Genomic DNA, 15,990 nt, shown 5'->3' on the forward strand with positions numbered 1-15,990 from the left:
CATTTCCACATGCTCTTTTCCTTTTGTCTTTAATCTGTATTCAACATCCTTCTTATCAAAAGGTCAAAATATTATTTGAAAAACTGCTAATTGTATTTAGTCACTATATCATTCTCAGTTGATAGATCAACCTGATGTGGAGCTTTGCTGTGGGTTGCTGCAGCTCATGCTGATGTGTGTGCACAAAATGATCTGGGTAATGATGTGGGTTAGGCTGGTGAAGCAGCAGAATAGACTATTTTTGCAACAAAGATCTCCATCAGTCAGCATGTATTTGTTAATGAGATCATAAGCAAAAGTAATGCAGGTGGCTCTTCACACAGCATTATTGGGATATGGGACAAGAGTGGCAACGTTACACAGTTCTGCACAATTTTGTGCAGAAATTGTGTTGGAAGCTAAATTAGCCAATTAATACTAAATGAAGTTGAGTCCAAAAGTCTTCACTGAGGAAAAAATTAGGAGTCTCTTTATTCTGAATTACCTCAAGATACACTCTTACTCAGGCACAGTATTTAAAATTCTGTAACCCATACAGCTTTTTAGGACACTTGAAGTGTTATATTTTGTTCAATTTAAAAGCACTAGAGCAGAACTAAAAAACATTTCAAATCATCAAACTAGTCAATTTACTCTGATGTTACTGTTCCACTGCAAAAGATTATAGAAACCCAATCAGGAAGACTTCTTGAAGCGTCACCATTTTACTCTGGAAGGGAGTCTGAAAATTCAGGGGAGATGATGGGAAGTTTCTACAGGAAAACCTGAGCAGAATATGATGGAAGTGAGACCAGTGCAGTTTCACCTACATACTCTGAAAGGGAATTGTCTCTATATGGAAGAATTTTGGAGACAAGGACAAAGGTTCTCTTGAACTGCAAATTCTGTATTAGAGGATAGTGCACAAAACAACTGCCTCTCACTTCCAGTTTACACCCGTGGCTTCCCAAAATCTGAGGTAATAAAATGGAGATACTGGTCCTGCAAATGCAGAGTACCTCTGGTAGGTCCAACAAGCAAAACAGCAGTTAACCCTTCTGACGCTACTTTAAGTATCGGGGGGGTGGGGGGGGCAGGAGGGGGCAGACCAGCCTTGGGGTTTTGTGGGTCTTCAAAGGTTAGTACCCTACTTCGTTATAAAATAGTTGTGAATTGCCTTTAGTTTTGATTTGCCTTATTCCCATGCTTTTGCAAATATACTAAATGGTTTTCTCAGAACTGGCTTCTTATAGAAAGTGAATGCTACATTATCTTTAACCTACAACTAAATGACATTTACTATGGTGATCCAGCTGAGATCTTTTTTTATCTTGTATATAAATGACTTTTCTCAAATTTATTTCAGACCTTGATGGGCAACAGAGACTTAAAAAAAAAAAAAAAAAAAAAAAAGAGAAAGAAAAAAAAGAAAAGAAAAAGGTTGGAAGCATGCCCTTTATAGCACTTAATCTCTAGGCATTAAATGACTTTCAGCACAGGGCTTTCAAAGGCTAGTAAGTTATTTACCTATCTCAACAAATTAAAGTGAAGGTATGAGGTTAGTTGTGGAATCTTTCATTTTTCCATGTGCAAATATCACCAGATGTCTAAATCTAATCTAGATTTTTAAATCTTTATATCGTTTTGGATTTATAAAAACAAAACAAAACACTATGAAACAGTGGAAACAGTGCAACTGGTGTTACTGTTACCATCACAAACAGTAACACACCAGGAGAAGGTGCTCTTTAAAAATACTTCCTTCCTCTTTGGTATGTGGAAATGTTCGACTTTCTCAGGCTATTCTGCAAGCTGAAAGCATCGCATGAAAAGTCACCAATATGGGGGCCAGGTTGAAAGGGAGAGAGTAGGGGGACATCAGGGAAGATATGCCACGTCTCTTACAGCCAACTTTCCTATCCTACATGGACAGCAGAAAAGGCCCCTGAACCTGAGCTCTAGAAAGTACACGATTTATTATCAGCTAATAAAGCAAGAACAAACGTTGAAACCACTGCTTGAGGGGAAAAAAAAAATCCAGGAATAAATATTATCTATCAAGTTCAGTATTAAAACTAGATTATTCACTCTGAAGATGATATAAGCAAATACTAGCATAAGGAAAAACTTAAGTGCAACTAAAGGTAGTATATATGGGAGAGAAAACCCTGGTTAAAAGGCAAAAGAAAATTCTGAATTCTGTGCAAGTTCTTAGAATCCTAGAATAGAATCCTAGAATGGTTAGGGTTGGAAGGGACCACTAAGGGATGTGGTTTCAAACCCTTCCACCAGACCAAGTTGCTCAAAGCCCCATCCGACCCAGCCTTCAACACTTCCAGGGATGGGACATCCACAGATTCTCTGGGCAACCTGTTCCAGTGCCTCGCTACCCTCAGAGTAAAGAATTTCAAAGAGCTATGACTTTTAAGAGTTTTGTCAATTTTGTGGTAACAGCAGGGGTGATAGCCCAAGAACACTGCAATGCCTGCACAGGGCTTAAGAACTCTGGGGAAAGGCAGCCTCTCAAACATTAAGAATACAATAGTCATGTACAACATTTTATTACAAAATTGTTAAAAAAAGTAATACAATGCAATATACTACAAAATATAAGATCAGCTATTAAGCTACCTCCTTTATTTTACTTAGCTAAAAAAGAAACACCTGGCTATCAGTCACTGAATTTCAACAAAACCATTAAATATGCAGAAACATTCCACAACTTTTTCTTCTTTTTTTTTTTTAAACCGAACTGTAGCAGCCCCTTGGCGTACTACTTACATTAAAAATAGAGGTCTCCCTACAAAGAACCACATTACCTATACACAATTCTGTACAGATTTTTATACTGAAGCTAACAATGAGCTGCACTTGAGTTCACATTCTTAGCAAAATATTGGATTTTGAGCGTAAATCTTTACAGCAGGACATTCATTTACTCCTCATCCTCATCTTCCTCCTCTTCTTCTTCATCTTCTTCCTCCTCCTCCTCCTCTTCAGGCTCTGCTTTCTTCTTAGATCCTGCAGGCCTACCTGGCCCCTTTTTTCCTGCATCACTCTTGCTCTTGGCACGATATGCTGCAATATCCTGCAAGAAAGATGCTGGTTAGTTGCTGGTAGTGTAACTCTGAGGACAATCATGCACTACTACAAAAATTTAATACTGCCGTGTATGTGGAAAAGTGGGATTTCCATCTTGGAACTTTCATTCTTTCACCTTTTGGCCAGAGAACATAGATTTGTACAGGCAGTTTTAAGAATTTTACGCTTACAGCGCTTGGGAAGATGACTATGTGCTTTCCCAAGTAGGTGACCTGTTTTTCTGGAAGTAAAGCACCTTATTGCTAAAATCTCTAGATATGTAAAAATCATGTTCAGGCTCACTGCAAGCATTCCAGAAACCTCCCATGCCACACCCTTTCCATGCATTCTGAAGCCTGACAGTTTCATATAAACACTTAGAACTACAAACCATACATGGTTTAGGTGCAAAACAGAAGTCTTACATTTACAGTGACCTATACAATTTTAGCCACTACTCTATTATCTTCAGTGTACCTTTTCATATTTCTCCTTTAGTTTTGCAGCCTTCTGTTCGTATGGTTGTTTATCTTTGGCCGACTGTTCAGACCACATTTCACCTAACTTCTTTGCCGTATCTCCAATAGACAAGCCAGGATGCTCATTTTTGATTTTTGGACGGTGTTCAGAACAGAAGAGGAAGAATGCAGATCTAAAATGAGAGACAGCGATTGGGGTTAAGCAAGTATGAGACAATTAGAATGTATAGGGTTGTGTGTTTGTTTTTTTTTTGGCATAGAACCACTCACGGAGGTCTCTTTGGAGCGTTGGGGTCCTTCTTCTTTCCCTTCTTCTCTCCCTTGGGAGGGACATAGTTCTTCATCTCCCTGTCATAACGAGCTTTGTCTCCCTTGGCCATTTCCTCGAACTTCCCTTTTTCCTTGCTGGACATGGTCTGCAGACACACGGGGGCGAGAGGGGAGGGAACCCGGCTCAGATCCAGCGCCCACTCGCCCCTTACAACCCGGAGGGGCAGCAGCCGCAGGGGCCACGCTCACCTTCCACCGCTCGGAGCACTTGCGCGAGAACTCGGCGAAGTTGACGGACGAGTCCGGGTGCTTCTTCTTGTGCTCCTCGCGGCACGTCTGCACGAAGTAGGCGTACGAGGACATCTTGCCCCGCGGCTTGTTGGGGTCGCCTTTGCCCATGGCGAGGTCGGCGGCGGGTCCCTGCGGGGGGAGAGGGGGGGAAGGCGGATGAGCGAGGGGCGTGGCCACATGGTGGGGGGCGTGGTCACCGTGGAGGCCACGCCCCCGCCCCTCGCGCGCCGCCGCCGCCTTCCCGCCCAAGCACGCCCCCGCCGCCCCGCCCGCGCATGCGCAGCACCACCCGCCGCCCCTCAGCCGCCCTCCCGCCCTCGGCTCCCCGCGTGGCGGCCGGGCCCACGCCGCCGCCCGCTCCCCCCCGCCGCCTCCAGCTGCCCTCCCCGCGGGGCCGGCCCCAGCCGCCCGCCCGGCGGCCGCCCGCCCGCAGCAGCCCGCTCCCTCCCGCCCCCGTCCCTCCTTCCCTCCCTTCTTCCCCGCCTCCCTCCCTGCTTCCCCGCAGCCCTCACGGAGGCTCCGCGGGCGGGGGCCGCTCGGGCCTTGCCTGGCTGGGCGGGGCGGGGCGGCTGCGGGGCGCTGCTGGCTGCGCGGCTCGCTGCGGACTGCCTGCCCGGCGGCGCACTTAGAGCCTCTTGTTTTCCGCAGCCCTACCCGCCACAGCAACTTGACCCGCCGCCCCTCGGGGCCCGCCCCCCGCCGCTGCCCATTGGCCGCCGCGCCGGTTCAAACTGCCTTCGGCCCCGCCCCCTCGGGCCGGCCGCGCTCTCCATTGGCGCGCCGCGCCGCCGACGTCAGCGGCCGAGCGGCTGCCGGGTTAGGTGGCGCGCGAGGGGGTCGGCAGCCCGCATACTCGCTGGAACCGGTTGGGGTGAGGAGAGCGGCGGGGGGGCGGGGCCAGGCGCGCCGGGCAGCGATTGGACGGGAGGGACGGTTTAAAAAACCGCGGGGGCGCTCGCCATTGGCCGCCGGCCGCTGCGTGCCTCCTGATTGGGCGGAGCGGGATGCGGCAGCGTGGTTTAAAAATACAAAGGCGGCGGCAGGGCGCACTGCGAGCCGGGGCGCGGCACCGCGCGGGTCGGGCTGGGCTGGGGTCTGCCCGGTGCCTCCCCGCCCGGCCCGGCCGTGGGGAGCCGGGGTGTGGCCCTCGGCTCCGCTGCTCGGCCGGGAGCGCGCAGGCCGCCGAGGGAAGGCGTCGCGCGGTGCCGAGGGGGCGCCAGGGGTGAAGCCTCAGCGCCCGTTCGGCGGCTTGGCCCAGGACTGCGGGCGCTGTGTGTGTTTTCCTGGTGGCGATGTTCCGCTGTCCTCCCCCACTTTCCCCCTTGACGTCCCTTCAGGCACACCCAGCCCTCGCCGTTTCTCGCGGCTCTGCCTTTCCAGGCGCAGCCCCAGCGCAGGGTGCGCCTTCGCTCGCCGAGGATGTCACGTCCTCGGTGGAGCTTTAATCGCGTTAACCTAGTTCAGCGGCGGCGCTGAGAGCCTCGCAAGGAGAGCGGCGAGAAGCCCTAAGCTCCCTGAGGGCACTGACTCGTCGCAGCCACGGGACCGCTCAGTGGGTCTGACGTGATCTCCAGAGTCCCTTCCGTTGCAGATCTGCTCAGATCTCGTTGACTGAGAGGCATTTACCGGGCCCGGCCCTCCGAGCTCGTTTTTCTTCCTGCTGACAAAGACATGTTCGCACAGAGCAGCTTGCTAATATGGTAACAAACGCCTCCTTCAGCCCCTTTCCATGTTGAGCTTTATGTGTTTGCTTAAGCTGCAGCCCTGAGAGGCAGAGTGTAAACTGAAGAAATTGCTCAAAACCTTCTTTAGAGAAAGGGAGGTTGGGAGGTGAACTGACAGAGCTGTGCAGAGTATTTCCTTTGCAGATGTCAAAGCCTGTTAGAAGCCAGTTATCAGAATTCTGATATCAGCTAACTTCTGTGGCTATTCCTTTTGATGGTGTTTTACCTACAAACCAAGCTTACACTTATCTTCTAAAATAAACATTTACGCAGGGGATATTCTGTGTTCTGGCGTCAGCTGTTTATTCCTGTAAGCCAGTCCGCTACCTCGCAGTAGTGAATTAATGTTCTCAGTTCTGTAGTACTGAGCTCTGTGGAGGCCGAATCACTTCCCAAGGAGTGCTTTTAATTCTTGGTGTAGCTTTAGAAATGTTTTTACTTCGTGTATTACCTGGAAAGTGCTGTTGTTTGTTTTTTTTAGTGAATTAAGCTGACAGATGGTTACTCATTTACTTTGTGGTGAACCACCTGTATGTGACAGTTTCTTGCAGCATGTTTTCTGGTTAATAAAGTAATTTTGTAACATAGTAGAACCTTAGAATGCTAATGTGTGCAGAATGAATCATAATACAGCCATTACCATGTCTAATTTTAAAAACCTTATTTGTCCACCAGACTTTTCTGTATCATACCATTCAAGCAAGAATAAAGTCATACTACCTCCTGCATCTTTTACAGCCACAGAAAAATGTAGATTAACTCCATCAAAATCAGTTTTACTTTTGTTTTCTCACTAATGCTGGTGAAAGAAAAACTAAGTGCTCCACCAGCTTTCAGGAAACAGGTCTCTCAATAGCAGTGCTTCTAAAATAGTGTGTCATGATCTCTGGGAGCTTGTAAGCAAAAAGTAATCACAATGGTTACGGGCACTAGAAATGATTTTTAATGGTTTAAACCAGAGGAGAATATTGTGAATTTTATCCTTGTAAATTGGGTGTTCTATCTTAGTTCTTAAACAAAACAAAAATCTATAGTTTTTTTTATTATTCTTTCTTTTAACATCAGTGTAGTAAGTTCATGGAAAAATATTTTGGAATGGTTGGTGGAAATTATGGGATATAACTGCAGGGAGACTTCCTCTAGTGCATCATTTTTTCTTATCTACCCTAAGAAAATGATTGTGGAAAAGCAGGTAGAGTAAGAAAGCATAATTACTGTTATGGGGGAAAAAATGAGACCTGCCTGCCTTCCAAATGATTTAATCATATGTTTTAAGGAAGTTGTTCAAAATTAGGTTCTTCATTCTCTTAAAACAGCCTTTTGCTACGTTCTCTTCTCTGAAAAAGAAAGCTTTTGTACAACTAAACATAAACTTGGAGGGTTACATCATGCTGTGTCATGCAGCATAGGGCAGCATAAGAAACCAAACAGCTGTAGTCTTTAACATCTGTCTGTCCTCCAACAAGGAAGGCAGTATTGAGAATTTTTCATGCTTGAATATGATACTGGAAGCTTTCTACAGCAGTGCTGATGCTGAAAGCCCCACGCAAGCAAGCTGATTTTTAAAAACTTGTCAGTTCCAAAACTGTCTTTCTACCAGAATCCTCATACTTGGAAAAGCATTTCTCTGTGCGCCTAGCTCCACAATAAACTGTCACTTTTTTTTTTTTTTTTCTCATTACACCACACTGTTCCTTTACAGACAAAACCACAAATTCTGTCTCAAGAGATTCAGTCACTGTTGCTTTTCTAAAGCAGTGATCTATGCAGTATTGACTTTGGTCAGTCCGTGTGGTTAATTTATTAACCACATGTGGATGACAGTTGTGGGGAAGAAGCACAAACTCCAGGACTTCAGGCTTACTTCTAGTTGAATAATTCAGTTCTGAAATGACTTAAGTTTTATAGCTCCCTGGTTTCAAGCCATTTTGTGTTTCTAATCTACTCCATAATTGCAATTTTGTGTGCTATTGTTGATTTCACTTAATCTTCAGTAAACTGTGTGTGAGGAAAGATAAGCAATGTAGTGACTGGAAACAGGTTACAGAGCTGAGAAACTGGTTTAAAGAAAAGTGTGTTATGAACAACAAAAATGAGCAATTAGCGTTAATGCTTTACAACATACCGTATCTCTTGTTTTCTGTGACCAGTGTGTTCAGGTTTCTGAATATATACGGTTCTTATTGTGAACAAAGCAAGTGAATAAAAGAACGAAGACCTCCTATTTGAATCTTAATTAAAGCCTCAGTCAACAGATCCGTTGCATTTGGGACAGGTATGGTTCAAATGGGGGAGCTGCAAACTACAGTTGCAAGACCTTAACTCAGACCAAACTTTTATTCTGATCCAAGTCTATTATATGGTGACAACATCAGTTAGTTTTAATTCATTCAGTTGGATAAAGTGGCTCCCCAGAGACTCTGCTATTACCTGAATGCCTGTATTGAATATACGATAATGTAGCATTAATGGTAGCGAAATTGAAAAGTAATCGTTCTTGATTAATTGCAGTCTGCAGCTGAAATGGTCCCCCTCTTATGGACTTGAGAAATCACTGTTTACCGGATGAATAATGAAAGTGAGTTAAAGCCACTCTCGTTTTTAATGTCACCTAACTTCACTAGTAGCAATGAAAGATATTGAAAGAAAAAGTGAATTTAGCTTTAGAGTATCAGCATTTTTTTGTATAGAAAAAAAAAAAAAAGGATTAAAATCTAAGACATGAATAGCATTTCAATAAAGGTCACTGCTTTAAAACTTCCTTTTTAATGTGAGTTACAAAGTGTACAGACAGCAGCTCTGGTTTTGGGCCTATTCAATATGAGGGTCTCATACTAAATAGATGGTAACAGCTGTAGGATTAAAAGTAATATCTAGAACTACCTAAACTACTGCTTACTGAAGTTCCAAACAAAGCTCAGCTTGCTGTAGTGTTCCACTTATCAGCATTTACTTTCTTTGTACTTTGACAAAAACATATGTAGCAGTGCAGCTGCCCAGAAGTTCTCAGAACTGGAGTTCCTGTCCATATCTTAAAGACTTATTTTTAAAGTAATATGTTAGAGCTTTTCCCCTTTTTTCAGTTGTATAACATGGACATGATATCTATTTTATAAAAATGAAATTATTTACTGTCTAAACATTAGTTTTATTGTACATGCTATTGTAAAGCCTGCATAACCAGTTCAGCAGCTAGTAGGCAAACAGAGGCCTTGTTACACCAGGCTGTTTTAGTCTGAGTTCAGTAACTTGTTTTGACTTTGTGCTGTGTACCAAATATTTAAAACAAAGACAGCCTATATTAGACACTACCAGGGACAGCTGCAGAGCAGAGAGTGAAACTGAAGTGGTCATATGATAGGAAATAAACATAACAAATCTCTCTTGGTACTAATGCAGATAATATTAGGAACACCAGCTGTTCCTGGTCACAATAATTGTTATACTGAACTTTTTCAGTCGTAATTTTATTCTAAATTTCATTTCCTTTCTTATTTACAAACTAATACTCATATGACGCTTCTCTACTGTAGATCGTAATAGACCTTCTTATATTTTGCTATATTGTTAATCCCTTGTTACAGATACGAGAAGAAAATAGTCATTTGCCCTTGTTCATCCATTAGATGGTTTCACAGGCAGTGCAGAGGGACTTTAAAATGTGATTAGTTGTAACTTACGCTACTGAATTGGCTTAAATGGGTAAAAAAGAAAAACAAGTTCCCTCTGCCTCCATCCCCAGAACTCTTCCAGCCTTCATAAACACTGGTACTTTATCTGAAATGTATACGAGACTTACTCTTAATAAGTAAAATGTAATTATTATACAAATGCTGCATTATTTAGAAATTGGAGGACGTAGTTCCAGGATGTTTTTCCTTCTATACAGTAAGACAATGGGTTGGATTATGCCTGTCTGTGAAGGTGTGACATCCAGGAAACAGTTTCGAAGAATTGTAATCACAGTCCGGCTCTTGAATAGCATAAGTAGTTGTATGAGGCTAGCCACTGGTGCTTGTTGCTGTCAAAATGAAGCATGTGGCAACTGATGATGATTTGCAATTGTTGAAAATCCTACAGAATGAATCAGAGTGTTTTGTTTATACCTTTTCCATTTTCTGGGACTATTTTTTTCTGCAGTCATGAGGGCTAGAAACTTGAAAGCAAACCGAACCTGACAGCAAAAGCTTTTTCCTGTGTAACTGCTATTCTTAAATCTTTTAGGAAAGAAAAAGAAAATGGTAAGTTGACAACACTGTGTACTACAGGCCACAAGAGAAAGGGAGAATCTGTATCCTCTCTCATGTGGCCAAAGGGAAGTGGATTTGGCTGCAAACAGCTTGATACCTAAGAACTGTAATACTCATATGCATGGATGTTGTGTCCAGGTAGTAGATGAACTTAAATGTCTCATGTTTTGGTCACACAAAGTACACGCTGGTATGAAAGTCACACCGGGTTTCATTTTTGACCCAGGGAGTACAGCTGTGAGTCCATCTCCATGAATTAATTTATTAGTTCAGGACAAGAATACTCTGTTAAAGGGAGTCTCCCAATGGGATTTTACTTACCATGTTTTTCCTTCGTATTTCAGAAAAGTAAAAGCACAAGCAAATGAAGATAACTTTTGGATGAAACCACAGTGAAAGATGTGTTGCAGGAACACACGTCGTTGACATCTGGCTTGGGGAAATAAAGTAGACTGAAGTAAAGCCTCCCAAGTGTATGTGAGTTTCACTCTCCAAATATATTCTTACTGTGCTGTTGCTAATGTAGACGTTGCCATGGTAAAATCATTTTCTCTTCTCTGTTATTGCTGGCAAATAGTGCTGTCATGGGTCATGGAAATGATCACAGGATACACAGGTAATCTGTTGAAAAAAAGAAATAAAAATACCTAGGAAAATTTGAAATTGTTGATTCAATGATTAGTCTCATTTTTAGTCATGGATCCTGTGTGATTTTCCATCAGCTGATGACATAAAATTACCATTTCTCTAGAAGACCCCTTTGTATACCCTGCACTGTACCATTATGTTAAGTGTGTTACGGTAACAGGAAAGGATATTTCAGAGCTTTTGTACTACTAGAAAATGCATCTGCCTATAATAACAGTCAAAACCTAAAGCTTCTACTCAACAGACCAATTCCTGTGGAAAAAGTATTAGGGATGTTCTGTAATATATCCTTGGTTCTGTGATTAATCCTCATTATTTAGTGCGTGAGGCTAATTAGAAGCCTTCTGTAATTACTGGCAGGACTAAAGCCCTACTACAAATAAAAAAAGAAAGACGGAACAGTGCAGTTATGCATTTGAAAAAAATAAATAAGGAGATTTCAAATGCTGTTCTTTGACACTGAACAACTTCTTATTCAGTGCCATTGAGAAACTAAATTGCAGCTTGAACCATGCCCACCCCCCTTTTTTTTTTTTAATTAAAGGAACAATCCTTAAAATCTGTAAACTCAACTTCAGTGTAAACCTTTGAAATAATCCATTTTGATGCAAGGCTTATTACTGCTGGATCAAACATGCTGCAGTTCATTGGCTTGATTTGTGCAATTTTTGTTGCTGTGTTTTATATTAATAATTAGCATTTATTTTTTAAAATTATTGTAATGTGTACAAATATTAAAAGCATACAATCCTCATTCACTTTTTCCAGCAGTTTAAAAAAAAAAAAAGTACTTTATAACTTTACAAAGTTATAATTCATTTTAGAATAGACTTTCATGATATAACTAAAAATATAGATAATCACGGAATAAAGAAGTTAAAGTTGTTTCAAAGGTAAAAAAGCTGTATTATTATTTTCCTAATTCTGACATAAATTATGATGAGAACAACTAAAATTCTGTCCCACTCACTTGTGGAGAGAGTTAAGGATCTTATAGTGCCTGTGGATAGCTGTAATAGCGGAATCAGGTCTCATCATTTGTGTTTATAATGTTAATAAACATTAACAACCAAACACTTAGATAAAAAGCCATAATATCTGTTTAAGCATGATAATGTTGAAACTAAAGGGTGGGAGTCTATTTTTCTTTGCGTTCTTTGCTTTAGAGTATGTATGTCCTTGACCTGATTACAAACTTATCTTTACAACTGTAAAGATTGGAAGCTTTATCAGTACTAAAGCTGAGACTCCAACGTTATCTTCCAAGAGAACTGAGATTTTGAGAGCATTAAAGATGAAGCAGGAAAAGCACAATCTGGTGATTTCTAAGGAAGAAGTGATGCTTTTGATCAACCGCTATATATTGAACGATCGATGACAGTAAGTACTATAGAAATGTGGGAAACGCAGTACCCTGTGTGCTTTGCAACTGCAATAATAAATTCTGCTCCTTGGTCATGTTTTGTGAAAAATTCTGTAAAACATTGCATCAGATCTTTTCCTCATAATATTTCCCAGTTAAGGATTTGTTTTCAAGCAACCTTAGCTAAAAACAAGTCTCATTCAAAACAGTCATTGCACTTCAGTTTGTTGGAGTGTCAGCCTGTATCTCTGACACAGAATGAGCTCTGCAGGAAGTCAGAGAAACAATTAAACCCCAAAGCCACATGTAATTTTCCTCATTTTATTTTCATAAAAGTATCTATTACTAGCACCAGACTCTAGTTTTTACTGACTTGAGAGCAAATAATTATCCTCTAAAGAATTTCTAATCCATGCATTGTAGATTTAGGTGGATGAAGTGTTCACCTGCTCTCCAGGGGCACTTCATGGCTGAAGTTAACTTCAGCAAGAGTGAAGTCAGACCTAGAGATGCTTATAACTGTACTGCAAAGATGAGGATACTGCAACAGGCTACAGGGCCATGAATGTTTCCCATTTTATTTTCTGTAAAAAGTGCCCATATCAGAAGAGGTATAAAGGAGCAGATGGTGTAAAGGAGCCTTGTAATTTCTAGGAACCTATGAAAAAAAATACAAAAATTGCGTAATGTGCATTATTCAAAACAAAAAGGGAATAAAGAACATGTCAAACAGAGTTTATGTAACTGAGAAATTGTTTCACAGAATGTAAGATGGTAGCAAAGAGTACAGAGTGCTCTTTTTTGTAGTATCAAGAGAGCTGACTCAGCTTTTACTTTCTTTTCAAGGGATTAAAAATAACTCTTACAATACACAAGTGTTGATCTATTATTCATAGCTGAATTTTTTGTTGCATTACTAAACAAAATCTCTGGGGTGATACTTTTTTGTTGTATTACATTTCAGAGAAGCACTAATGCTGTTTTTGTTGGACTTTTATTTCTGACTGTGTGATTACAAGCAGTCATAATATGAACCAAAATGTTAATCAAAGTAGCCAGGATGGATAACTGAGCAGTGACGCAGTGACTCTGACGCAGATGAATGTGCACTTTTAACTTTGCTGAATGGGGGCTTGTGAGAAGAACGATTATTGAAACCTAATACATACCTCAGCACAAAGCTGAAGGTAGGCTCTGTGTTTGCTTGTGTGCAGCTGAAGTATCTTCCTTAAGCTGCATCTACATATACTTTACAAACAAAAAGTATGTGACGTACTTCATTATTTCAGTCCTCCCAGCAAATAATTCCTGGCATGTATCTTCAACAAAGAACATCTTATTTTTCTGTGCTGACACGTATATTTTTGCACGTGAAAACAAAGCCTTTTAATAGAAGGTCCTCTGATGCCCAACAAATGTCTATTGCAAATGTGAGTTGGCACAAACAGTTAAGGGGCATGTATTACAAATCTTTAAAGCTTTTACAGTACACGGGTTTATCAGTTTTAATCCCGTAACACCTAGATTATTCTTAAAATACAACATTTATTTTTGGACCCTATTTACTACTTTAAGTCTAATAAAAGCCACATTACATAAACTCTTATACACCCTTAATTTCCATTTTACAAAGTAGAATGCTTAAAAAGGAACATTGGCTTCCACTGGCTTACTCTAAGACCTGGAAATACCAGTTTTGCACCAATTTAGCTCTCTTGGCTAAAGGTATGATTTTCTCTCTTACCATCTCACTTGCTTCTCATACAATAAACTCTGTGTGCTTATGCAGATTTTGTTATACAATTAAGTATCCAAACAAAGTTACAGCATAACCAATGTAAAACATGAAGTAAAGAAATAGTTTGTAAGTAAATCCAGTGTTCCTGTGTTTTAGGCTCTATGCTTACATGGAGCTGAACAATGAATGGGAGGCAGAGCGACAGGCAATAGCACAGTTAGTGGGTGCTGGAGTGGGAGAGGAAAAATCAGAAAATCAAAAAACTGAGAAAGAAGAGCACAACAAAAAGGATGCAACTCATTTCTGTTAAGGAATGACAGATTTAGTTGCTGTTCTATACAAAATTTACAGCAACAAATAGAATTCAATCTCTAATAAAGCAGTTAAAACACAAACTTTCAACTGTTTCCATGATCTCTGATGCACAGCCAGTGGATTCCTGTCGAGCTGGTTGCTCTTTCATCAAAAACATCAGGGGACGTGGTAGAATTTGCAGAATATTTAAAGCACTTTACAAGGATCTATTTTGAATTGAAGCAGTTAACAGTCCACAACAAAACGTACATGTGATGTGAAAAACTAATGCCAATCGCTTTCTGTATTACTCTATTTGCTATCAGGATAATTTGAGATGCAGCACACAAGTGTACTAGACTACACTGAGACTTGAGGTGAATGGCACCTAATGGGGAAGGGAGTAGTCATCCCCAGTGAACCTTATCATGTGAAGGTGTATATACAGTTACAAAACACATTTCCTTTCCAAGATTACTAATAATATGTTTACAATGTGCTTGTAATATGTCCAAGGTGATGTGGCCAATTATCGTTCTGCCCTCTCAAATTACAAAACACATCAGTCAGAAGCTGGCAGGAGCTGGGACATGTGGCATCTCAAACAGGCATAAGCTGCTCAGCTCATACCTGGACCTCCTTAGAGCTAGGACTGGTCCCTGAGTCCCGCTGAGTTCAGAGCCTGTGAGCTACGAATTTGGGCACACTTCTCAAGAAAGCAGCTCCCATTCCTTCTCTGTACTGCTTATGTGTCAGCCGTATTTTGCTTCAGGCATCCATGATGGGCATAGATTCAGACCATAAATGCTGGTAGAATCTCATACCGAGAGTTGCAGCTTTGGAACTGCCACTCTCTTTTAACTGTTTGAATTTTTGAGGTTTTACTCTAATCAGTATATTGTTGCAATACTGCATGCCTTGATATTTATTTAAAATTTCTCATTATACATGCTCTAGTTATGTCTGAATACTTCTACTAAACACTATTAGAGCTTAATGTTCAAAAATCATAGCTTTGTACAATATACATCTAGCAGAGACCCTCTGCAACAACTTTTATTATTATTATTATTGTTAGTATTTATTTCACAATGCCCAAGCTTTTTGCATTTTTTGATCCCACGTATGATACAAGATTAAAAGGGATGGGATATCTCTAAGCAGACGTTCATATGGAAGGAGAAGGTCCTTCCCTGTTCCTGCATCAGTCACACAGTCCTGCCCTTCCATTGGATCTTCCTCTGTGCTGGGACACGATCAGGCAACTGAACAGTCAAGCAGGTCGGGGTTAAACTTGACTGATTTTCTTTCGCTAGTCTAGCTGTAACCCAATCTAGTTTGCTGTGGAGCTTTCTAAACGCTTTTACAGGCACAAAGAAGGACAGGGCACAGGTGTGAAAAAGAGCAGCTTACAGCAGAAGCAGAACTGTGTTTCTCAGCCCCACTACAGTCTTATCATGATCTAATCATGAAACTATGATACTACTCTATTGAAATTCAGCTTATAAATTAACATATTGGCGAGCATGGCTGAGTAACAATCAGGCTTTTAGTTGCTCACAAACTATACAAGCAGGATCAGGCAAATGTGTGCATGATCCTTGTTTTACCAAATCATAGTGTATGTAGATTGATGTATTTTATGCTCCCTGTAAGGTCAAAACCATCTGAAGAGATTAAATGAATCTCAAAAGAGACAATGTCAGATTCTAGAAATTGCTATTCGTGACCCAGATTTCCTCTGAAAAATTCCTGGAACTCACCCTTGGCCCAGTTTTCCCAGCATGTGCTTCCTATGTCCTTCTTTAGGTACATCCTCCCACTTTTTTTTTTTTTTTCCTTTTCTTTGTTTTGTTTTAATGTTAACATAATT

General features: G+C 41.3%; 1 protein-coding gene across 2 annotated transcripts; it reads right to left on the reverse strand.

Moving 5' to 3' along the window:
• Positions 1 to 2,524: 2,524 nt before the first annotated feature.
• On the reverse strand, positions 2,525 to 4,791 carry HMGB2 (high mobility group box 2). Of its 2 annotated transcripts, none has more exons than XM_084518901.1 (5): positions 4,648 to 4,791; positions 4,059 to 4,229; positions 3,810 to 3,955; positions 3,538 to 3,712; positions 2,525 to 3,067 (listed from the first exon to the last, which is right to left on the reverse strand). In XM_084518901.1, the coding sequence occupies exons 2-5, from the start codon at positions 4,206 to 4,208 to the stop codon at positions 2,915 to 2,917; spliced, it is 624 nt and encodes a 207-aa protein (XP_084375027.1). In that variant the 5' UTR covers positions 4,209 to 4,229; positions 4,648 to 4,791; the 3' UTR covers positions 2,525 to 2,914. The 2 variants fall into 2 exon arrangements, with proteins under 2 accessions (XP_084375027.1, XP_084375028.1); XM_084518902.1 differs by having other exon boundaries at positions 4,613 to 4,723.
• Positions 4,792 to 15,990: the final 11,199 nt, after the last annotated feature.

This window comes from Aythya ferina, assembly GCF_964211825.1.
Source record: "Aythya ferina genome assembly, chromosome: 4".
Taxonomy (NCBI): Eukaryota; Metazoa; Chordata; class Aves; order Anseriformes; family Anatidae; genus Aythya; species Aythya ferina.